The following is a 26,273-nucleotide window of genomic DNA, read 5'->3' on the forward strand; positions in this document are numbered from 1 at the left end:
AATGCAAATGAATGTTCCTGATTTTGCTTAATCTTCTACTTCCTCATCATTAGAGAGTATTCTTTGATAGGAGTATTATAGAATTAGACTGAAAAGAAAATAATTCAGTCATGTGGTGGTGTTTTTTTTTGGATGCTGGAGATTGAATCCAATAGTTTTGAGTGTACAAAGTATATACTACCTAGTGAACTGAACCACCACTATTTATCCCAATACTGATGACAACTTTGATCACTTGATTAAAGTGGTAACTGCCAGGATAATATAAATTTACTCTGTATTTAATTCACAAGTGTTTTGTTGTGTTGGGGTACTTTGAAATTGTTTAAATATCCTATTCCTCAAACTGTCAGTTTATTCATATAAATATGCCCTCTGTTTTCTACTGTATTTAATGGGTTATTATTAATTACTGTCATTACTTATTTTCATTACTTATTGTCCACAGTTGGGAATCCCGTCAAGCTGACTTCTCATGTTCTTTTGACATATCTTGTGATTCCTTGGCCATTTACTTGTTTTCTAGAATGGTCAAATAGATGTTTTGAAGCTCATTTTTGTATTTTTCTGCACACATCTTAATCAGCCATTTCTTTCTTTTTATGAACAGTATTCAGAATCCAAGAAGTGGATATTGGGTATTAAGATGTTATTCTTTCCAGATCTTCTCAATGGCTAGAGTTGATATCTATAGGTATTTTATACAGATATAATATTAAAGTATTTGTAAGAATTAGTGCCTGCAAGCCTGTAATCCCAGCGGCCTGGGAGGCTGAGGCAGAAGGAGTGCAAGTTCTAAGCAATTTAGCAAGACCCTATCTTAAAATAAAAAAATAGATGCTTTCATTCACATATGTTTATTTCTATCTCTCTATCTATTGTAACCTGAATTCACCAGATAACCTTCATCATGCCATTACATCATATTTCTTTGTTTTCTCTTCTACTTAAATGCTTTCCTCACAGTGTTTGGGCTCTGATAACTTTCCCTGGACCAAGTGCAGCCTCCAACCTAATACAGATGCTTTTTAAAATCTATTACAGTAAATCAATAACTGTTTAAGGTTTGGGAAAGAGGGACCTTGTTCTTTTTAAAGCATAATATTTTTATATTTTGATCATAATGAGAAAATACTGATTAAAGTTGTAACACAGGATTACATAATCTCAGAAGCTAGGCTTTTAAATCCAATAATACTTTGTGCTATAAAATTTGAGACCTTTGTGGTGGGAGTAGTGATGGAGGAGGTTTCCTATGGTTTATTGCTTTGGAACCAAGCTGTAGTAGGACCCTTAATTCTTTAGGTATTGTCCTTTACCAGAAGCAAATCATTAGCATCAATATTCAGACAGTGTGTTTAGCTTGTACAGTCATGTACTCTAGTTTATATAATCTTGTGGATATGGGATGACAAAAATTTCAAAGTGGTTCTTTAACTCATCTTTTAAAACAGATTAGATTCTGCTGTAGTCTTGATTTTAAATGATAGTCTTTTTCTCAAAGTTAGGTATCAAGTGTCTGCTGACTACAATTGTAAAGTGCTTTTGATTGTAAAATGCATCAGGTTTGAGGTGCTGCCATGTGGAATAATGTGCATTTTGCCATGATGAGAGAGGCTGTTACAGAAAAGTATCCTTAAGTAGAGATTCCCTCAAAAAAAAAAAAAAATTGGGGGGGGGGAGGGGTTACTTGGGATTTAACTTAGGAGTACTTTACCACTAAGCCACATTCCCAGTCCTTTTTTTTTTTTTTTTTTTAAATTTTGGAATGGTATCCCACTAAGTTGCAGAGGGCTTCTCTAAGTTTTGGATGCTGGCCCCAAACTTGCACTGTTTCTGCCTCAGCCTCTTGAATTGCTGGGATTGTAGGCATATACTACCACACCCTACTAATTTTGGTTCTTTTAAAATAGGCCCAGGTTTTTTGCTACCTTTCTCAGTTTAATTGATTCTCTGCCTGAATTCACATAAAGTTTTTATATATACATGTATGTGTGTGTGTGTGTGTATGTATATATATACATATATATGTGTATATATATATATGTATATATATATATATATATATATATATATAGAGAGAGAGAGAGAGAGAGAGATAGATAGAATGGACACAATACCTTTATTTTATTTATTTATTTATTTATTTATTTTTAATTTTTTTTATTGATTATTTAAAGCATTACATAGCTCATGATATATCATCTTTCATACATTAGACTCAAATTGTGTTTTGAACTCCCATTTTCACCCCAAATATAGATTGCAGAATCACATCTGTTACATATTCACATTTTTACATAATGCCATATTAGTGTCTGTTGTATTCTGCTACCTTTCCTATCCCCTACTATCCCCCCTCCCCTCCCCTCCCCTCCCATCTTCCCTCTCTACCTCCCCTGCTGTTATTCAATTCTCTCCCTTTTTTTTCCCTCCCCCTTGCCCCTCATAGCCTCTTATAATTTTATGTATCCTTGAAGGTCTCCTACCATTTCCATATGCTTTCCCTTCTCTCTCCGTTTCTCTCCCCCCATTCGTCTTTGTTTACTGTAGTCTTTTCCACATGCTCTTCCTTCCTGTTCTGTTCTTAGTTGTTCTCTTTATATCAAAGCAGACATTTGGCATTTGTTTTTTAGGGCTTGGCTAGCTTCACTTAGCATAATCTGCTCTAATGCCATCCATTTCCCTGCAAATTCTATGATTTTGTCATTTCTTAGTGCTGCATAATACTCCATTGTGTATAGATGCCACATTTTTTTTATCCATTCATCTATTGAAGGGCATCTAGGTTGGTTCCACAGTCTAGCTATTGTGAATTGTGCCGCTATAATCATTGATGCAGCCGTATCCCTATAGTGCGCTCTTTTAAGGTCCTCAGGGAATAGTAAGAGAAGTGCAATAGCTGGGTCAAATGGTGGTTCCATTCCCAGCTTTCCCAGGAATCTCCATACTGCTTTCCAAATTGGCCTCACCATTTTGCAGCCCCACCAGCAGTGTACAAGTGTACCTTTTTCCCCACATCCCCGCCAACACTTGTTGTTGTTTGACTTCATAATGGCTGCCAATCTTACTGGAGTGAGATGGTATCTTAGGGTGGTTTTGATTTGCATTTCTCTGATTGCTAGAGATGGTGAGCATTTTTTCATGAACTTGTTGATTGATTGTATGTCCTCCTCTGAGAAGTGTCTGTTGAGGTCCTTGGCCCATTTGTTAATTGGGTTATTTGTTATCTTATTGTTTAATTTTTTGAGTTCTTTGTACATTCTGGATATTAGGGCTCTATCGGAGGTGTGGGGGGTAAAGATTTGTTCCCAGGATGTAGGCTCTCTATTTACCTCTTTTATTGTTTCTCTTGCTGAGAAAAAACTTTTTAGTTTAAGTAAGTCCCATTTGTTTATTCTTGTTGTTAACTCTTGGGCTATGGGTGTCCTATTAAGGAATTTGGAGCCCGACCCCACAATTTGTAGATCGTAGCCAACTTTTTCTTCTATCAGACGCAGTGTCTCTGATTTGATATCTAGCTCCCTGATCCATTTTGAGTTAATTTTTGTGGATGGTGAGAGAAAGGGATTCAATTTCATTTTGTTGCATATGGATTTCCAATTTTCCCAGCACCATTTGTTGAAGATGCTATCCTTCCTCCATTGCATGCTTTTAGCCCCTTTATCAAATATAAGATAGTTGTAACTTTGTGGATTAGTCTCTGTGTCTTCTATTCTGTACCATTGGTCCACCCTCCTGTTTTGGTACCAGTACCATGCTGTTTTTGTTACTATTGCTTTGTAGTACAGTTTGACCTCTGGTATCGCTATACCTCCAGATTCACACTTCCTGCTTAGAATTGCTTTTGCTATTCTGGGTCTTTTGTTTTTCCATATGAATTTCATGATTGCTTTGTCTATTTCTACAAGAAATGCCGTTGGTATTTTGATTGGCATCGCATTAAACCTATAGAGAACTTTGGGTAATATCGCCATTTTGATGATGTTAGTTCTGCCTATCCATGAACAGGGTACATTTTTCCATCTTCTGAGATCTTCTGCTATCTCTCTCTTTAGGGTTCTGTAGTTTTCATTGCATAAATCTTTCACCTCTTTTGTTAGGTTGATTCCCAAGTATCTTATTTTCTTTGAGGATATTGTGAATGGAGTGGTTTTCCTTATTTCCATTTCAGAAGTTTTGTTGCTGATATATAGGAATGCCTTTGATTTATGCGTGTTGATTTTATAACCTGCCACTTTGCTGAATTCATTTATTAACTCTAGCAGCTTCTTTGTAGACTCTTTTGGGTCTGTTAAGTATATTATCATGTCATCCGCAAATAGCGATAGTTTAATTTCTTCTTTTCCTATTTTTATGCCTTTAATTTCTTTTGTCTAATTGCTCTGGCTAGTACTTCGAGAACTAAATTGAATAGAAGTGGTGATAGAGGGCATCCCTGTCTTGTTCCAGATTTTAGAGGGAATGCCTTCAATTTTTCTCCATTCAGAATGATGTTAGCCTGAGGCTTAGCATAGATAGCTTTTACAATGTTGAGGTAAGTTCCTGTTATCCCTAGTTTTTCTAGTGTTTTGAACATAAAGGGATGCTGTACTTTGTCAAATGCTTTTTCTGCATCCATCGAGATGATCATGTGGTTCTTGTCTTTAAGTCTATTGATGTGGTGAATAGCATTTATTGATTTCCGTATATTGAACCATCCTTGCATCCCAGGAATGAATCCTACTTGATCATGGTGCACAAGTTTTCTGATATGTTTTTGTATTCGATTCGCCAGAATTTTATTGAGAATTTTTGCATCTAGGTTCATTAGAGATATTGGTCTGTAGTTTTCTTTCTTTGAAGTATCTTTGTCTGGTTTTGGGATCAAAGTGATGTTGGCCTCATAGAATGAATTTGGAAGAGCTCCTTCTTTTTCTATTTCTTGGAATAGCTTGAAAAGTATTGGTATTAATTCTTCTTTGAAGGTTTTGTAGAACTCCGCTGTATACCCATCTGGTCCAGGGCTTTTCTTAGTTGGTAGTCTTTTGATGGCTTCTTCTATTTCTTCTTTTGTTATTGGTCTGTTTAAATTGTGTGTGTCTTCCTTTCTCAATCTGGGCAATTCATATGCCTTAAGAAATTTATCGATATCTTCGTTATCTTCTATTTTATTGGAATATAGGGTTTCAAAATACTTTCTAATTATCTTCTGTATTTCTGTAGTGTCTGTTGTGATATTGCCTTTTTCATCCCGTATGTTAGTAATTTGAGTTCTCTCTCTTCTTCTTTTCGTTAGCATGGCTAAGGGCTTCTCTATCTTATTTATTTTTTCAAAGAACCAACTTTTAGTTTTATCTATTTTTTCAATGGTTTCTTTTGTTTCAATTTCGTTGATTTCTGCTCTAATTTTAATTATTTCTTGTCTTCTACTACATTTGCTGTTGTTTTGCTCTTCCTTTTCTAGATTTTTGAGGTGTTGTGTGAGTTCATTTATTTGTTGGTTTTTTCTTTTTTTGAGGTAAGAACTCCAAGAAATGAATTTCCCTCTTAAAACTGCTTTCATTGTGTCCCATAAATTCCTGTATGTTGTGTCTGTGTTATCATTTGACTCTAAGAATTTTTTCATCTCCTCCTTTATGTCTTCTATAACCCATTGATCATTCAATAACATATTGTTCATTTTCCATGTGATGTAGGATTTTTCCTTCCTTCTTTTATCATTGATTTCCAATTTCATTCCATTATGGTCAGATATGGTGCATGGTATTATCTCCACGCCTTTATATTTACTAAGAGTTGTCTTATGGCATAATATATGGTCTATCTTTGAGTAGGATCCATGTGCTGCTGAGAAGAACGTGTATCCACTTGATGATGGTTGATATATTCTATATATGTCGGTTAAGTCTAGGTTATTGATTGTGCTGTTGAGTTTTATAGTTTCTTTATTCAGTTTTTGTCTAGAGGATCTGTCTAATGGCGAGAGCGGTGTGTTGAAGTCACCCATAATTATTGTGTTGTGGTCTATTTGACTCTTGAACTTGAGGAGAGTTTGTTTTATGAACGTTGCAGCTCCATTGTTGGGTGCATACAAATTGATGATTGTTATGTCTTGTTGGTGGATGGTTCCTTTTAACAGTATATAGTGATCTTCTTTATCCTTCTTGATTAACTTAGGTTTGAAGTTGATTTTATTCGATATGAGTATGGCCACTCCTGCTTGCTTCCGAGGGCCGTGTGAGTGGTATGATTTTTCCCAACCTTTTACCTTCAGCCTGTGTATGTCTTTTCCTATCATATGAGTCTCCTGAAGGCAGCATATTGTTGGATTTGTTTTTTTGATCCAGGTTACTAGCCTATGTCTCTTGATTGGTGAGTTTAGGCCATTAACATTTAAGGTTACAATTGAGATATGATTTGTATTTCCAGTCATGCTTCTTTATTTATTTATTTTAGTTTGGTTAGTTTTGCTTTTTGGTTATTTTCCTCCCCCTTTACTGAGATACTTCCTGCTGTTAGTTTTGGGCACTATTTTTCACATCCTCTTCTTGTAGTGTTTTGTTCAAAATGCTTTGCAGAGCTGGTTTTCTTGCTGCAAATTCTTTTAGCTTTTGTTTATCGTGAAAGATTTTAATTTCATTGTCAAATTTGAAGCTCAGTTTTGCTGGATATAGTATTCTTGGTTGGAATCCATTATTTTTCAGCGTTTGAAATACATTATTCCAGGATCTTCTCGCTTTCAAAGTTTGTGATGAGAAATCTGTCGTTAACCTAATTGGTTTACCCCTGAAAGTAATCTGCCTCTTTTCTCTCGTAGCTTTTAATATTCTCTCCTTGTTCTGTACGTTGGCTATCTTCATAATTATATGTCTTGGAGTTGGTCTATTATGGTTTTGAATGTTTGGGGTCCTGTAGGCTTCCAGGATTTGGCAATCCATTCCATCTTTCATCTCTGGGAAGTTTTCTAGAATTATTTCATTCAATATGCTGTCCATTCCTTTGGTTTGAATCTCTGTGCCTTCTTCTATCCCTATGACTCTCAGATTTGGTTTTTTTATGACATCCCATATCTCTTGAATAGATTGCTCGTGGGATTTAAGCATCTTTTCTGTGTTGACTATATTCTTTTCAAGTTGATAAACCTTGTCTTCGTTATCTGATGTTCTGACTTCTACTTGATCAAGTCTATTTGTAATATTCTCGTTTGAGTTTTTAATTTGGTTTATAGTTTCTTGTAATTCTAGGATTATTGTTTTTTTTTTTTAAGATCTCTATCTCCTGGTAGAGCTCGTTCTTTGCCATTTGAATTTGTTTGTTTAATTCATTTTCAAAATATATTTTTATTTCTTGGACTTGCTGTCTCATGTCTTCTCTAATATTCCTTTCCATTCGAGTTAGGTATGCCTTGAGTTCTTTCCCTATACCTGTTTCTGAAGTTTCTATTTCCTCCTGTAGAATTGAGTAGTCTTGCATTGTTTGTAATCCTTTTTTCCCTTGTTTTCTCATGTTGTCCACGTTACTTTCCAGCTCTTTTTGATTGTCGTGTTTCTGCTCTCCTCTATAGATTTGTTTTGTTTCTGTATTACTCTGATGTCTCTCCTTTGTGTTGTTGAAGTATGACTGCTAACGTGGATTCCGCTGGGAAGGAATTCCGACGTTCGAGCTCCAGTGACGACACTACTCTGCTATGACGGGCCCCAGTCTCCTTGCCGGGGTGCCCTGAGGGGGGGGTGTGACTGGACTGTCTCTGTGTGGTTTCAGCTCCCGGTCGTGGCAGGCGGGTAGACTCCAGCCGCCCAGTATCACAGGCCGCGGGCAGGTGATCCGTCACCAGCGGGAGGGCGTTCTCCTACCGCCCAGTTACGCGGGCAGTGGGTGAACTGTCGCCGGCGGGCCTGCAGTTTACCGCTGCCCAGTCGCCAGGGCCTTGCCTCTAGGCTCCTGGTTTCTCCTGCTAGCCTTGGTTTCTCCTGCTAGACCAGATTTCCCCTCAGTGATGATTCTCGGCAGTTCAAACTGTACTCTGTGCCTGTTTTGTTGTTGCAATCTGTCGGAGAGTGGCGGTGGATACTTCCGCTCTCCAAGATGGTGGCCGCTGGTTACCTTAGTGGAGTGTCCCTTGTGGGGGGTGGGGCTGTACCGCTTCCATCCCCATCAGCAATCCCGAACTCAGCCCGGGGGTCAGTGCGGGCTTGGGCTTGGCTGGTGGGATACCACCGTGACGCAGCCACTTAATTCCCTGCTGACTGGTTAACCCCTTCTCTGGGGCGCCACGCCTTCTGTAGCCTCAGGGCAGGCCGCGCGTATCAGACAGCCTGGATCTCCGGGGTCACACTGTTGGCTTTTGGGATCCCCGGCACTCTATGGTTTTGATTTTTTCTGCTTGCTCCTCCCCCAGCGCTGGCTAGATAGGTTTTGTTTTGGCCGCTGATGGGAGGGGGGGTTGGGGGTCAGGTGCCTCTAGCTCTCCTTTAGTCTTTATGCAGGCTCACTCTGATAGTCCCTCCCCCTGAAAGACTAGGAGAGATTTTATTCGAAATCCCCCTATGTATGGGGGCTGAGCTGGGTGACACACACCTGTTTGTTGTTGCAATCTGTCGGAGAGTGGCGGTGGATACTTCAGCTCTCCAAGATGGTGGCCGCTGGTTACCTTAGTGGAGTGTCCCTTGTGGGGGGTGGGGCTGTACCGCTTCCGTCCCCGTCAGCAATCCCGAACTCAGCCCGGGGGTCAGTGCGGGCTTGGGCTTGGCTGGTGGGATACCACCGTGTCGCAGCCACTTAATTCCCTGCTGACTAGTTAACCCCTTCTCTGGGGCGCCACGCCTTCTGTAGCCTCGGGGCAGGCCGCGCGTATCAGACAGCCTGGATCTCCGGGGTCACACCGTTGGCTTTTGGGATCCCCGGCACTCTATGGTTTTGATTTTTTCTGCTTGCCCCTCCCCCAGCGCTGGCTAGACAGGTTTTGTTTTGGCCGCTGATGGGAGGGGGGGCTATTTATTTATTTTTATATGGTGCTGAGGAGTGAACCCAGAGCCTCACACATTCTAGGCAAGTGCTCTACCACTGAGCTACAACCCCAGCCCCCACATGAAGTTTTTTTTTTTTTCAAGGAGTACATGTATTCATCTATTTTATGCAATATTTTGTAATATTTTATTGTTATTTGAAACAATTAAAAAATAAGCATTCAGTGATTGGCCATTTTTTTTTTACCATTTTCCTACCTTTGCTATAATTATTTTTTCTATACATTCACAAACATACATACATGCAATTTATTTTCTGAATGATTTGGGATAAATTTAAAGATATTATGACAATTTTCTCTAAATAAGTCAATGTGTTTCCTTTCTTACATATACATATATTGACACGTAAATGTTGGAATTAGGACATTGGTAGGGATGCAAAACTATTACCCCATTCACGTTTCTTATTTCAGTAGTTTCTCTAGGTTCCCATCAATGCCCCTTAGCAACACCTCCCTTATTCTAGTATCCAGTCTAGTCCATGATGTGCATTTGATTATCAAATATCTTCAAACATTTCAAACTTACTCTATTTTGATTTGTGATTAATTATCTTTAATGCTTTTGCAACTTTCTTTGTTAAACTAAAATAAAATAGTTTTATTTTATACTGTTAAAAAACCTTTTCAAGTTTTTGTTAATACAACCATGTATATAGATAAAAATACCTTTATGTATGTGAAAAATCACCAGGAACACTATGAAATCACAGTTGTCAGTGATACGATATATATTTTTCATATGTTTAAAAATCAGAATCCTCCCCATAGTTTAAGTGCTAATTTGTATCTTACCATAAATTGTTTGATCTTATTCTTTCTCTATTTCCTTTCCAAATGTTATGTTTACATTTCTTTCCTTTTTTTGTAAGTATTATTTTGTGAGTTGTTTTATTTATCACCTTAAACACAGGAGTAGTACTATTTTGGTCTAATTATCTTTAAATTTTTTATTTATATATTTTGCTCAGTTTTTCTGTCTATCTATCTATCTATTATTTCTTACATCCATGACAGTAGTGAAGTGCATTACATTCATAATTATCCATTCACAGCACCATTTTTCATAATTCTGTATATAAAGTATGTTCACGTCAAATTATGCCATTATACATGAGCTTTCTTATTTTTTTGCAGTACAATTCTTAATACACCTGTATACCACAATTTATCTTATCTATGTTTGTATATAAGATATGTTGACACCAACTTCACATGAAGTTTTCATCAGTGCCTTCCAAGCAAAGAGTACCAGGACTTTAGTTTAATAAGTTTGTTATTCTTTGAAGTATGTGACTGGAGAAATGTATGTCATCTTAGGAATGATGTTTATCATAGGATTTGAACTTGTATTAGGCGATTTTGGTGAGGATTTAAGGAAGTAAGCCTTTTGGATTGAATACTGTTAAGAAGCAAGGGTAATTCTGTGATTAGATATTATCATAATATCTAGGAGGGCATGACTGAGACTGCCACTGAATTTTGTAAATAACCAGCTTTCTCTGATAATAGGGTTTTGGATGTTTGATTATTTTTGTTATTTGGGAAGAGTTCATTTTTTCCTCTGTGTTTGAATATGATTATAAGGTGGTATTACGTTGATTCTTCTTGGTCACTGAATATCCTTGTCTGATGTTAATATTATTCTGTGAAATTGTTTGTTATGGGTTAGATGTGGTGTCCCCCAAAAGCTTACCTGTGAGACAATGCAAAAAAGTTTGGCGGAGAAATGCCTGGGTTATAGCCTTAGACTAATCAGTGAGTTAATTCCTGATGGGATTAACTGAAGTTTAGGGTGTGGTTAGAGGAGGTGGGAATTGGGGTGTGTATTTGGTGTATATATTTTGTATCTGGAGAGTGGACTGACTCTCTCTCCTTCTTGATCACCAAGATGTAAGCTGCTTCCCTGTGCCGCACACTCTGCCATGATATTTAGCCTCATCTTGAGCCCTGAGAAATAGAGCCAGCCTTCTGTGGACTGAGACCTCTGAAACCGTGAAACCTCAAAAAATCTCTTCCTTCTCTACAGTTGTGCTGGGTGGGTCATTTAGTCATAGTAGCAAAAAAGCTTACTAAACACTGTTTATGTTTAAAATTGTTTATGTATAATACCAAGATCTAGCTGTGGGCCCCAATTCAGCTCCTAACAACAAACAGTAAGGCTTAGCTGATGTCCTCAGATGTCAGAGGACTACATTTTTTCCTTCTCTTGTATTTTAACCATCTTTCTTTCTGTATTCTAGATGAGCATTTATTCTTTCTTCTCCCTTTTTCTCTTGAAGTCTGAGAAAACTGTCTTCCAAATTAGCCTTTTAAACTCACTCTTCAAAGACTTGTCATAATGCATATTATTTCTGTTCTTACCCATTCTCTGTCAGGGTTAATTTCCTGGCAACTATTTTTCTCTTGCCATGTAAAATTCGCAAATACAGTTCTTTACTCATAACATAAAGAACATGATTCCTATAGGAGACAATAGTTTGAACACTTTATACTGTAAGAGGATGAACTGGTCATTTAACAATATAGAGTTACAAGAGTATCTAAGGTTATCTGGAAGCGTTGATTGGAAAGACAAACAAAATCATATGATGAAAGTTAATTTGACATAGTAGTTTGAACAATAGAAGTGAAATAAAATAGTAGGAAATAGGTAAGGAAGTATATACCAGGTGAGAAAATTGATCTATTAAATATAGGAGTTCAGAGTGACTAAGGGAATCATTTCTGTAATTCATATTGATTGAAGACCTTCTATTGTGTTAGATTCTCTAGACTATAGGTAGATGGATGAAAAAGATAAAAAGTTTCTGTTTTCAAAAAGTCTGTATAATAGAAGAACATTTTAAAAATCAACTAAAATAGTGTGGCTGGGGAGAGGGAGGTGGCTGCTAAGGTGTGCCATGTCTTTAGACAGCTGAAAGCCCATCTGGGTCTGTCAGGTCCTAGGTGAGCAGGTCATTGCCCCATGTCTTCCCATAGAGTTTTGTTACTCTTGTATTCCTTGGCAGCAGCAATAGATCAAATTGAGGGCTGCATCAGAGCTACCCACCAGGAATATGTACAGATGTATTGCATACTATCTTTGCACAGGTGTTCCTTCAGATGTTTTATGAGTGCATGACTTCACTTATGGATTGGAGATAGGAAAGTAGACAGTTTTCCTCCTCCTTCCCTTCCCCAGCACATTTTTACAAGTCCTTCTTCGTTCACCTCAGGAACAATAAGCCTTCCTGGGTACTGATTAGTGTTAAACCCCAACACTGGGTATGTTAGTGAGTCCTTGACTCAATAAAAAAGTGCTGGAGATGTAGTTCAATGGTAGAGCACTTTCGAGGCTTTGGGTTCAAGGTACCACCAAATAAACAAACAAACAAATAAAAATAAATAATGTGACAGCTGCTTCAAATTGTATACTGTAATGACAGTGAGAGTACAAATGACAGAATGTAAATTCTGCTTGAATCATTTAAGAAAGGTTTCTCAGGTGTTCATTGGTTGTTTGACTGACTAGACTTAGGCTGTCAGCATATAGCAGATGTTAACTGATGACTGAATGACATTTTTTCATGGTAATGGAGGTATAACTATTTGTGATAGTCAGTTCTTTATTGCTGTGATCAAAATACCTGACAAGAACAACTGGGAGGATGAAAAGTTATTGTCTCACAGTTATGGGCTCACAGTTTCAGAGGTTCAGTCCATGGTCAATTGACATCATTGCTCTGGGCATGAGATGATGCAGAACATTATGGCAGAAGGGCATGGCAGAGGAAAGTAGCTCATTCATAGCAGCCAGGAAGGAAGGAGGGGGTGGAGAGAGAGGGAGAGAGAGAAAAAGAGAAAGAATACATGCATATGCATGTATGAGAAGCCAGGGACAGAATATAAAAGGACCCACCCCTAGTGACATACTTCTCCAGTCATGTCTCAACTACCTGTAGTTACCACCCAGTGATTCATTTAAATTATTAATCCATGCCAGGTATGATGGTGCATGCCTGCAATCCCAGTGCCTTGGGAGGTTGAGAGAGGAAGATGGCAAGTTTAAGGCCAGCCTCAGCAACTTAGTGAGACCCTGTCTTAAAATAAAAATAAGAAGGACTGGGGATGTAGCTCAGTAGTAAAGCATCCTCGAGTTCAATCTCCAGTGTAAATAAATAAATAATCAAATAGATAAATCCACCTATTAGATTATAGCTCTCATAATTTAATCTGAATTTCACCTTTGAACAGTCTTGCACAGTTTTTTTGAGCCAAAAACCTTATATCCGAACAACTTTTTGTTTACCTCTTCAGTCCATGAACAGAAGGATTGCTTAGCTTGGTAATTGACATGGTAACTGAATTTATTTATGAAAGGATTCAAGAAAATGATTGTTAGACTTTAGTGTTATCCAAATGGATGTTTTAAAAATGCATTGTAATATATTGTTATTCATTGGTATGACAACATGTTTGTTTGAATCCTTGCATCTAAAACCAGAAAATTCCTGTCAATGATTATTTTTCTTTTGTAGGCAGTAGATCATCTAATGCAAAATTGCCCTCAGTTCCAACAGTTGGTTCAGTTCCACAAGACCCTGTTTCAAATATGAGGTATTTAAACTATGAAGTTGGATATTTTGATTTATGCCTTTGGATTACATTTAAAACTATTTAGCTGTGCTTATTTTCCTTATTTCCATCTTCCTCCTTTTCCTCCCTTCCTCTCCTATCCCTTCCTTCCTTTCCAACATATGTCTGTCCCTCCCTTCCAGTATACATGGCATTTAAATTTTTTTTAAAAAACATTTAGAGACTTGGAAATATTTTAGAAGTTAATTTTGTTTCAAAAGATTATAAGATGTAAAATGTTCATGGGACATAGCTATTTGTAATATATAACAGTGCTACATGCATAACATATATTTATGTAAAATAAATATTTTTATTGTCACTTGCCTTATTTGTAAATATGTTTCAAATTCTAATTTGTAATGGTGTAAAAGTGTTTTCTACCACTAGATCCTTAGTGAACAGAGAATTCTTGATTTTCCTTAACATAATTGGGAAATCCACAACACTGCACAATATGCCCTAAGATATTTCAAGTGTAGGTTTGTTTTTTTTGGTATTTTCTAGGGTTGAAAAGTTCTATGAGTTACATAGAAGAATTGTTATTAAGGGCAGTACCTGTGAGGAGATGATTACTGATAGTGAAACTTAGATAAGTTTATGTTGTTTGTTTCTGTAGCAAGTACTTTCTTGATAGTGAGAACTGGAAGTACCCCTGGTGTGAACAGTGATAAGTAGTGGCTGTTCACATATTTGTTTGGCTTATAAAGCTTTAGATACTCTTAGTGTCCTGAAATACAAGGGACTTTTTTTTTTTTTTAGTCTTTAAATATATGTTTTTGTATGCATGAATATATGTAAATATTCATACAAAAATATATTAATGTTAATTGTGATCAGTATAAATGTGCTTTTACATGATATTATTGTATACATTGACAACTTCGAAACAAAAACACGGCCCTTGAACTCAATGATGATTTAGTGTTTAACAGACAAATTTGATGAAGTCTTGAGTCTGTTTGGGTCAATATACAGCTTAAAAGAAAGTGTTTTTTTTTTTTAATTTTTTATTTGTGATGCTGGGATGGAACCAGGTCCTTGTGAGCAAGAGCTGTACCACTGAGCTGCACCCCCAGCCCAAGAAAGTGCTCCTAACAGATGAGTTCCAACTTCTCATAAGAACTGATGCTTAGAATAGTTGTTAACCAGGTTGTCTGTCAGGGCTCAAGGTACCAAGACAGATCAGTAGGAGGACTACTATGCATAGCAAAAATCCTGTGTAGCTCATTTTTAATTTTTGCATAATTTTATATTTCTGTGGAAATATAGTTCATTTTAAGAATGATAAATTGTATTGAATAATTTGAGTAACTTAACATCTTTCTATTAGTATTACAGAGAGACTGGAACATGCTTTAGAAAAGGCAGCTCCTCTTCTACGAGAGATTTTTGTGGATTTTGCACCTTTTCTTTCTCGGACACTTTTGGGTAGCCATGGACAAGAGCTGCTTATAGAAGGAACAAGTAGGTGATTTTTACTTTCATTTATATTGATTTATATTTCAAAGTTAAAAACTTAAATGAATAATAAGAAATCTGTGTATTTTTAGTCTTTGACAAGGCTTCTTATAGAGTCTGAATCTTTTGAAGACTATATCCCATGTGTCTTTTACATTGAAACTTGTTATATATTTTTTATCAGTGATCTCAATGAAGTAGAAATTATGTGGTGAACCAAATAACTAAGAGTTTTTGTTTTGATACTTTATAATTAGCCATATGTGTAGAGATTTGGAGAGACTAGTGTCACAAGGTTTCACTAGAGCTTAAGCTCCATATAAAAAACAGTATATTGCCACGTTGGGATTGTGGAATGCTTTTTTAGTTTTTATTAGTAGGATTCTATGTTACAAATAAGTGGAGATAATAGTAGTATTGTACTTCATCCTGCTTATATCATGCATAAATTACTAGATTTCTTCTAATAATTTGAGATTGCATCAAACTAGATAGCATGCAGAAGTAGATTACTAAGGGTATTGAGGGCCAAGTTATTTATGGAATGGATGAAGAATAACAATTATTTATCTTTTTTTTTGCATGGGCATTTACATGTAGTGTCTTCAAATATTACACAGGATGACTCAATAAAGTGAAACAAGACTTACTCTAAATTTATTTAGGCAGCATATAACAGTTTAACAGAGGACAATTTTTTTTCAAGTAATTAGGTCTATTTACGAACTTAACAGACTCACTGAAATACCAGTCTTCAATCCCAAACTAAGAAATTTTAAGGAGAAGATAGAGGACTTATATCAATGATGAAACAGAATTAACTTTTGTGTCTAAAAGTATTAGTACTAGATGATTGCTTACTCTGGCTTATCTTTGTCCATGTCTTTATCATTTAGGATAAAACACTATTATTCTATCTAAGCTTACAGATCCTGGAAAAATACCCCCAATCCCTATCTCAATGTCTTTAAAATATCAATATACAACTTTAGTATCAATATCTTTAAAATATCAATATGCAGCTTTAGTATATGGAGTAGGTGGTGAATGATTTTATTTCCATAGAGTCAAAAAGTTGCAATAAATTTATGTGAAAACCAACATTCTCGTTTTAGAAATATTTATGTTTTGAATGGTAATTTACTTTGATATATCTAGAACATAATTTATTTAGCCATGGACTATTTGATGAAGTTTTGAAGGACTTTTATTCAGTAAGTAATAAAATTTGAAAAGACCTGAATTAAAAAATGGAATAGTCTATATTACAGGAATTTTCTGTAATTTGTATTTCACATACTAATTTATGTTTTTCAAAGTGGTATGTGGCAACTTATTAACTATATTCTTTACTCCCAAAGTTATTTATTTGTTCTTATAGTACCAATGTCCTTTAGTCAGGGAGGTTAGTGTTAAGAGGGCTAATATCAGATCTATCATGTCCTCTGAACCCCTTTCTCACTTATAATTGAGCATATTCTCCACCTCACTAACTGCTCCTTCCTCCCATAAGCCCCACATTAACTGTTCAAATCAAAATGAATAATAAGAAATGTGTGTATTTGAAGTTTTACTAGCAATGGTATTCCGAGCATTCAGCTCAGGGATCAGTGGATATATTTTTTCTTGACTCTTCATGTCAACTAGGTGGCAAATATCAACCTTTTCCTGGTTTACTAATCTTTAGTCTGGTTTACACTAATCTTCAGTCTTGGGAAATAAGACTGAAATAAATAAACAACAAACAAACAAATAAATAAGTGCATATGCAGATCCAGTTTTTGCTGAAGTATATAGGTATTGAAATAGCCTATAAGCGTGATTGAAGAGACAAAAGAGCATGTAAAAATATTTCTGATTTTGGATAGCCCAGAAATCTTTTTATCCCTTTTGCTCATTATATGAGTAAATTATAAAAGGGTCCAGATCAGGACCCAATGGTCAAAATTCTAACTCCTTTAGAATAGTACAGTAATGATGAATGATTTAATTGTGGAAAGTTCTGAATTTATTTGCTAGTGTAATAGTTTTTGAAGTTGGAGTAAAACTGAACTTCTTGTATATTTTATGAATAGTGACAGACTTTGAGACCAGCAGAGGGCTGCACCAGCAATGAGAGATGGAGCATTGCTCTGCCCTTGCTTTTTGGCCTTGGCAGCATTAGCCCGAGGAGCTTACTTAGCCCTACAAAAACCACTCTTTAATTAATGCATTACCTGCTTACCTAAAGCAATATAAAGATGTTCTTTAGCTATTTTTTTCCAGTGCTATTTTTTTGTGTCAGTGATTATTTTCTAACAATAATAAAAATGGTTGTGACTTTTTTAAAAAACGAAGGAGCGAACATCCTTTTTAATCTGAATGCAATTTGTAAAGCTTCAAAATGCCAACATATGCCGTCAATGCACTACAAGAATTATTATTAAAACGGAAGAAGAACTAAAGAGCACAGAGATAAGAGAAAGGGAATGGACAGGATACCTGGAAGAGTTTTACTGGAGAAAGGGGGGGGGGAAAAAAGTAATGTTATTGATTGTTTAAGTGCCACTAGAAATTATTTTAGCTGTCATACCCTGGAACCTAAGCTTGTGTTTGCTCAGAAAAATGTAATAATTATAAAATTATAATAATTCTAGTCACTAGTAATGTAATTTAGTCCTTTCAATTAGTGGTATTTTTATGGATACTGGTTATATAGTGTTCTTTGAATGATTTTATTGGTAATTAAAACTAAAGAGTTATTTAGATGGGTATTAACCACATTACAATTTCTACCTAAGGATATTTTTGGAAAACCAAAATGACACATAAAAGAGAAAATGTAAATGAATTAATTTATAAGAAATCAGGAATAACAGACAACGGCTTGCATTTCTGTTAAGGTTTAGTGTGAGGTCAGAGGCCAGGGTACTAATAAGAGTGTTTGGGATGTCTGCTGCCATGAAACAAAATGGAAACTTGATTGATAGCTGGAGGGTTGAAGGGAGAGAGTGTGGTGGAGAAAGCAAAGGTCAGAGAGCCATTTCCCTTCTCTGCATGTATAACGATCAACTCTCTCCAAAACAAAATGTAGATGATATTGATCAATATGGCATATGTTGTCCACATTTCCATGAATATTGTGAAATGTCATTATATATGAAGTTATAATAAATGTTTTAGTATTTTGAAAGTTAAAATGGTATCTTTTACCAAAATTGTGGCAATTATGAAACCATGTTTACATGATCACATCATCAGTTGTGTACAGGTATGGTTCTTAGCAAGATGTTAATGTTTTATTTTAAAAACCATTTTGGACAAAACTGTGTAACCAACAAATCAATCTTGTATTTTTTTTTTTTGTAATTGTTTTTAAAAAATTCTCTTTAAAATAGGTCTGGTTTGCATGAAGTCTAGTAGTTCAGTTGTGGAGTTGGTTATGCTACTGTGTTCTCAGGTGAGTACAAGAATATTGAATTAAAAGTAAATTTTTACATGAATTTGTTTTGATAAGCAAGTATATTTGCATTATTACTAGGTTATACAATAACGGAGATTTTGAGTTTTCTGTTTTAAAATAATTTTATATGTATCTTGAAAATATGATTATTTTGAAATAAGTACTGAAAGAAAGGTGGTAGGTAAATGAGAAACAAAAGCTTTTAGAGTCACAATAAAAATGTCCACATCAAATGATTTTGAGATGACTGTTTCTCTGCTTTGTATTTTAAGGTTACAGAAACAGATTTATTTCTATACTTTGCGGAGTGCCACTCTGATTCCACTGGGAATCATGGGTTTACTTCCTTTTTGTGCAGAGGTTATAAAATGAGTGATAAATAATTTTGAATCCTTGTCGTTGCTAATTATTTTTGACATACACAGTAGACTTGGGAAAGCATCAACAAAAATGTGGTAGCCATCATAATAATATGATGTGGAAAATAATTTCTAATAGCAAAATTAGACATGCTCAGACATATTATACTTAGATTTTTTAATAATTAAAAAAATATGTAAAAATCATTTATCCTGTACTATTTTGTTTTCTGTTTTGCTATTAAACAGATGAATGTTTTTATTGAGAGTTTTCTTTGTAGTCTTTTAAAAGTGATATCTTGCTGGTAGTAAATTCCCCTACTTAAAACTTTAAAAAAGCCTTTCTTAATAGGAAGAGTATTGGTCTAGAGGTCAAGGGTTTTGACCCATTTCAACACCTTTGACCTTCATTTACAACTCTCATGGTTTACTTGCCTAATGAATAAGGATAATGCAAAATTAATGCTTCTTTGTATCGATTTATTCATTTTAGTGCCTATATTGCCAAATTTATTTAGACTGTGCTGATGGACATTTCATGAATACAAATTAAAGAATCATAGAAGGTGTGAAAAATCAATGCTATGCTTTATCAATAAAGTGCAATAAGAAGAATTACTTCTAGGGATTTTCATAATGAACTTGTGAGGAGTAGTTATATTTGTTAGTGGGATTATTATTCTTAGATTTAGTGAAACTCATGTTTGTATAATTTTTCTTTTATTTAGAAAAGCTTCTTTCTTCAAAAGCCGACTAAATAAAACTTTTCATTCAGCCATCTGATTTGAAATGATTCATTATTTCTTGGATAGAAATTGCCACATAACATTCTCATTACATACATGAAATTACCCTTTTCGAAGCATTTATTTACAGTTTTTTTTTCAAAAGAATATGGGTTTGTTTTTTATAGTGACATAATTGTTTCATAAGTGAATTTTGATAGTGAAGTTTAATTTTCAAGTTTAGTGTTGAATATATTTTTGGTACATGAAAGCTATTTCAGACATAGTATATTACATATTTGAACATTAGAAGCCACGAAGATAAAGAATGACACATTTTAACACAACTATTTCTCATGTGTACCACAGTAGTATTTAATACTTACCCAGTTAAATGGTATATAAAGATCACTTAGTAGAATAAGTTTCAAAAGCCAAAAATTCTCAAGGTTTTTGTTTGAATAACATACATTACTGGGTATTTGAAGTCCCTAGCATTTTTTATGAGTTCTTCAAAAGTTCCATGGCATCTCTACAAGATGTAGCACAGTGTGAAAAATGATGTGAAAAATGAAGCCAGAATTAGCTCCAGATGTATACAGATTGTTCCCGGGTGATAATTACATTTTTCACTTTGAATTTTCCTAATTCAAAGAGGTCAACTTGGTAATCACAAAAGTGATTTATTTTGTTAAGAAGTGAACTGTCTTTTTCTACATGAAAGCTTCAGAGATATGAAATTGAATTTCAAGTCGACATTTTGCAGATATTGGGTGGGGATGTTTTGAGTTTGATTGATAATTTTTTTTAGTCTGAGATATGGTGGGAAGTAAAAAGCTACCATCTTGCCAAAATTTTAATTAATTTTTTAAGAGGAGATGGAGAGGATTGAGTGCCAAAGATCGAAAGATCAGGTCAAAAACTCCTTTTTAATCACATAAATAATGGGTTATGCTTATGAACTTAACATCTGCAAATTTGATTTAGAACTTTACAAATTAGTTGGTGTTAATTTCATGACAATCAGCCATGTTCTGATTATTTTCTTGAATCTTTTCAAAACTTTTTCCTTTTGCATTTTTTTTGAACAAGGTGCTTAATCACATTTTATTACAAATGGAAATTAAAGCCTAAGTTTCAAAAATGAGGAAGTGATTACATTTGGTTGTTGACAGTAAGACCGACCAAACTGATCACTATACATTTCTTTAAAGCTTCAACTAGCATTATGTTTTTCCATGTTCATTTCATTCATTAATTGTTGATTAGGAGAATTTTATATTTTATCTTATTTACATTTTAATAACAGGCAAAATGTTGCTATTTAGAATTGAAAACTTTCTGAAAACACTTAGCATTACATTTTTGAGCAAAATTAATTTATATTTCAGGTTTACTAAATTAGATTCATTCATATGTTGAATCTCAGATAAAACAATTGAAGAACTATCTAAGCTCCAAAAACTGTTTAAATTAAATCCCATTACTTCTCAAAATAAAATTGCATACATTCTTTAGGAGACTGTATGCTCTTTATGCACAGAAAAAAGTTAAACGAGTTCTCAACAATATTTCAGATTCATCGTCACAATCATGTAACTAATTTGTGCCCCATATTTGCTGTGAGTGCTATGTATAAACCTGATGAAATCTACTTGAATTTAAAGAAAATGTTAAATAAATGTTTCAAGTAATATTACTCCAGTGTTTTATACAGTGTTTGAATCTTGCTCATTTGACGTTAATATCATTTTTGAAAGAATTGACATTGCATTCAAGGCCACTTTATAAAAGCGTTGTGTTGCTCATCCTAATTCAGTCTGACATACATTCCAATAACACTACCTCCCTTCTTGGGTTTAAAGCTAAATTTATGACTGTGCATTGTGAAGTGCATCATTTAAAAATGGTTTCAACCCAAAACATCTAATAAATAAATAATGTGTATGGCTACTCAGTAGTAGACTTTCTAGACTAGAAATCATTCCATCGGATACTCAACAGTCCACTATCGGAGAGGGCTGTCAGATAAATCTTGTGGTAGCTGCATTCATGTCCTGTAAATCACATATTATTGTCTGAGCCTTCTGCCAGGTCATCTATTCTTTTCCCATTTATCAGAAATGCATACAGTATATAGAAAAACTAGAGGCAGCATGTAGTCTGTCCTGGCATCCTGTCTGAGTAATTAATTAGCAGCAAAAGGTGATTTAAAATGCTATCATAGTCTGATTTTTCTTACAAAATTTTTAAAATCACAGTAAGTAGATTTTTGGAATTTAAGGAAGTATTTTCTTCACCTGAAGGTATTGATATAAGACTTGGTCAATTTTGACTTAAGTGTTTTTTCTTTCTGTATCTATGAACTATTAATTTAAACATTATAATATTCATAATAAGAATCAGCACCATTCTCATGTTACTTTTGTCTTTGAAATTTTTTAAATCATGAAACATACCTTTTGTTTTTTTACTTTATACTCTTATTTTTTTAATCCTAGATTTCTTTTCTATTTGAGTTTATCTTTTCTGAATATATGACACTAATGCTATTACCTTTGCCTTTTTAGTTCATGAACTTTTCATAGTGGTGATGGGTAGTTGATTATGAGTGTGTTATTTCAATACCAGTACACACGCACGCATGTCCATTGTTAGGTCTCTTACTGCTTATACCTCATTTCTTACCATGTAGAAGGTATTTGAAGTTACCCAAATGTGCCATTGTATTTTTGTGTGTGGGCACATGCTTTTTCTTCCCTAAAATGCCCCCTTTTCAAATGTGGTAACTCTTTAATTGTTGACTTCTCATTATTAGGAACACAGCTTAATTATTCCTTTCTCAGAGATGTGTATGGCATCTCTTTTATCTCTGTTTTTCATTTCATTGCATCCATCATAGAATTTAATAGGACTTGTAAATATGTATGTGTGAATATGCTCACTTTTACTGTTAGTCTTCCTTTCTACACTCCAGATTCTAGGAAGGCAACAGCTATTTCTGTTTTGTCATTAAAATATACTAATACTAACATAGTCCTTGGCACTTAAAATTCAAATCAATATTTATGGGAAACTTCTAGCAGTCTTTTCTGGCCAGTGTTCCTTGACTTCCCACTTTCCCACAGTTCTGTGCGTCAATGTGGTATCATTCAGTGCACTGGCTGATCCATCTCATTGTAATTTCATCATGTACTTTAATTGCCCATGGTTTTTCTTTGCCTTCCATTTAGAGTATAAATTTCTTGAAGGCTAGGAATTTTTCATTTTTGATTCCATCTCCAATATTGCATATTGCTGAAGCATATGTTTATATAATTGTATAATTATTAAGTGAATGGCAACAAGAGTCATAAATCATCATGTTTTGGACTTTTTTGTCTTTTTTCCTCATCTTTTTTATTGGTGCATTATAGTTGTACATATCATGGGATTTGTTATTACATATTTGTACATGCACACAATATAAGAGTACAGTTTGGCCAGCAGCACCTTTTGGTCGTTTTCATTATGAATATTCCCTTACTTTTTGATATTAATTACTTCTTATATTAAGTGCCAAATTTTATTACATCAGCTATTTTTGTCATTACTGAATACTCTAGTTGTGTTCATGTATAAATAGGGTCTTTGCTTTTTACATTTTCCTTTGACTTAATTAGACTCACCTCTTGAAAAAATCAACTAGATTGAGGCCTAATTTATATACAATAAATATATACATTTTTAAAGTGTACAGTTCAATGAATTTTGACATATTCATAACCATGTAACAGCCATTTTAATCCAGAAAGTTTCCCTATGCACCTTTGTAATCAATCCCAACCTGTGTCACCTCAAATGCCACTGGTTTGATTTCTGTTGCTATGGATTAGTTTCACTTACTGTAAAACTTTATATAAATGGAGATTTATTTCTTTTAACTGGCCCTTAGATACTCATACTGTAGGGGTAAATTTCAAACTTTTACACTAAAATTCACATCCAATTTCAGAAAATTATGTAATCCTTAAAAAGAAATCATTGAGCCAGTAAAACAAAGGATTATTTTTTGCCAACTACAAAATAGGAATTTTTACTAAAAATTGTGTAGTGGAAGTAGAATGTTTTTCACCTGTAAAGAAATCCTATTTATAAGACTTGTACAGCATCATGGAGGGACCATTAGCTATATTTTTTAGAATTTTTCATTTTTACTGTCTGTCAGGCTTATTTCAATAATTTCTCTACTAAGAGCTTTGTGTGATTCTCCTTGCCTTGGCTGAGGCCCCAGCTCCTTATGCCTGCTGTGGTTTTTCGCATCCACTCATTCAGCAAACCCGTGTCATGGTTTTAGTTGAGCCCCTCCCTTTAAGCTATGCCTTAAATAGATCAAGAGGCAAAAATTAGTAAGAAAGACAAATGACTATAATGCAAAATAGAATTTTATAAGGATTGAAAAATAAAGAAAACACTTGGACATGGATATGTATTAGGGACAAAACTAGTTACCAGTCCTTATTTGATAGTTTATTTTTCTTACACTAGATTTTTTTTTTAAGAGCTTTATAGTTTTACATAGTAGTTGGGTTCATCCCAGCAAACTCATACATGCTTGGAATCAATTTCAGTTTATGATTCTCCCTTATCCCTTCCTCTTTCTCTTCTTCTCCTCCCTTCCATCTCCCATCTTCCTTTCTCTACTGTACTGGACTTCTTTGGCTAGTCAATTTATTTATATTCGATTGGTTCTTTCTATCTGTGTATAAAGCCAAAGTTCCCTGTGCTATATTTATATATGCACATAATATGATTTTTTAAGGATTCATTTTTCATTGCCTCCTCTTACCCATCCCTCGACTCTGCCTCTTGCTTCTTCTACATTTCTGATCTTCCCTTTATCTTAATGTTATCCTTCCCTCTCCCTTTCCTTTATTTGATCATTTTAGTGTACTAAAATAGCTTTATAGTCAATTTTTTCTGGGTTCTATGTTTTTATAATTTCATCAGGATCAACAGATAATACAGTTCCTAAAGCATTTCCTCTACTCTGTCCAGTGTCTATAACTTTTCATTGTTTGAATTCTGGTAGCAATGTGCCTCCTTGATCAATTTTCACACTCTGACTTTTCCAATACAGTTATTTCCAGAGTGTGTACTGTGTGATAATAATGCATGTTCTGTGAAGAAAGTATACAGTATTAAATAACACTGGAAAATGTTGGTTTAAATATATTTCAATTAGATGTCTTGACTGTAGGGTCTCTCAAGGCCACTAGTAAATACATATATGTGTGTATACATATTGTGTATACTTATAAAATAGTGCTTATTGTTGAATCTGTAATGATTCACATTTAATCACAGAATCCTTTTTATTATCATACTTCCTGTGTTTAATTTTTGTGGAACATGATTTGTGAAAACCTACTGTTGTGTTAGAGGAGGGTCAGAGTGTGGACAGAGAAAGTGTCTCTTTTTAGTACTCTGCATTTATGTTACTCTGTGTCTTCAGTTGTAGTGAATAAGCAAAAACATTAGATATGCAAAATTATAGCTTTTTACTCCAGAAACACTGATTATTTTTGTTTTGCTTCATTCAAAAGAAACTATCTCATTCATTTGTTCCCTCTCCTTTGTAAGTAATTTGGACATATCTCTCAGTTTATGCATTGTTTGTATGGGGAGAGGTTTTTAGAACTTATCATAAGAAAGACTGGTATTCTTTCTAGAAGAATTCAAATTTAACCCAGAATGTATTTTGTTTTTCCCATATTCATGTAGAACTAACCTCAGGTTCAAAGGTAAATTTAAATGTTTTGCTATCAGTTGAATGTGTAATTATTTTCTATATTTACTGAACGAATCATTTTGGACCAATAGTGTAATTCATGTTGTGTGATCATGTTTCAGCATTGGCATAAAGCCTAGAAACTAGAGTCAAAATGTATTTTGTATTAATGAGATATGACATGTACTGTTTTATATCCAATTATAGAAACTGTACTGTGCTATATATTTAAAAAGTACAAGAGTTCCAAAGGTGATACACTAATCTGTTTGTGACCCTCATCTGAAAAGTTCGTGAATGCAATAAATTTTCAATAAAATTTGTTAAATAAGTGAAAATATTAGCCGTAGGCTCAGGTTTTAAAGTTGTAGATGGGCACAATACCTTTATTTTATTTATTTTTATGTGGTGGTGAGAATCAAACCCAGGGCCTTGTATGTGCTAGGCAAGCATTCTACCACTGAGCTACAACTGCAGCCCAGCCATAGACTCTTTGTAGTTATAGCTAAATAGTTTTTTTTACCTATATTAGCTGATACTTTTGATACACATTTATCCATCCAAACATTAATTAAGATTGCTTGTAATCAAGACCTAGATATAACAATTTGAAGTTATTATTAAAATGCTAATAAGATTAAAGAATTAAAAGTCAAGAAATGACATGAATGCCTGTTTGAACTGAAATTTGTAGTAATTTTATGTTTAAGAAAGCATAATTTGTGTTGTTTAGTCAGGTTTTTCACTGCTGTGACTAAAGTATCTGACCAGAACAGTTTTTTAGGAGGAAAAATTTATTAGAGTGCTCACAGTTTCAGAAGTCTTAGTCCATAGAAGGCCAGCTCCATTCTTCAGGGCTTGAGGTGAGGCAAAATATCATGAGGGAAGA

General features: G+C 34.6%; 1 protein-coding gene across 5 annotated transcripts in view; it reads left to right on the forward strand.

Moving 5' to 3' along the window:
- The window catches only part of LRBA (LPS responsive beige-like anchor protein), a 755,692-nt gene that overhangs the window by 229,225 nt on the left and 500,194 nt on the right, over positions 1 to 26,273 (forward strand). For all 5 annotated transcript variants that reach the window (XM_081304745.1, XM_081304743.1, XM_081304747.1 and 2 more), the window contains exons 32-34: positions 13,531 to 13,609; positions 14,961 to 15,094; positions 18,466 to 18,527. In XM_081304745.1, the coding sequence (XP_081160871.1) occupies positions 13,531 to 13,609; positions 14,961 to 15,094; positions 18,466 to 18,527 (275 nt within the window). The remainder of the gene's footprint in view (positions 1 to 13,530; positions 13,610 to 14,960; positions 15,095 to 18,465; positions 18,528 to 26,273) is intronic.

This window comes from Spermophilus citellus (genome assembly GCF_964194105.1).
Source record: "Spermophilus citellus genome assembly, chromosome: 8".
NCBI lineage: Eukaryota > Metazoa > Chordata > Mammalia > Rodentia > Sciuridae > Spermophilus > Spermophilus citellus.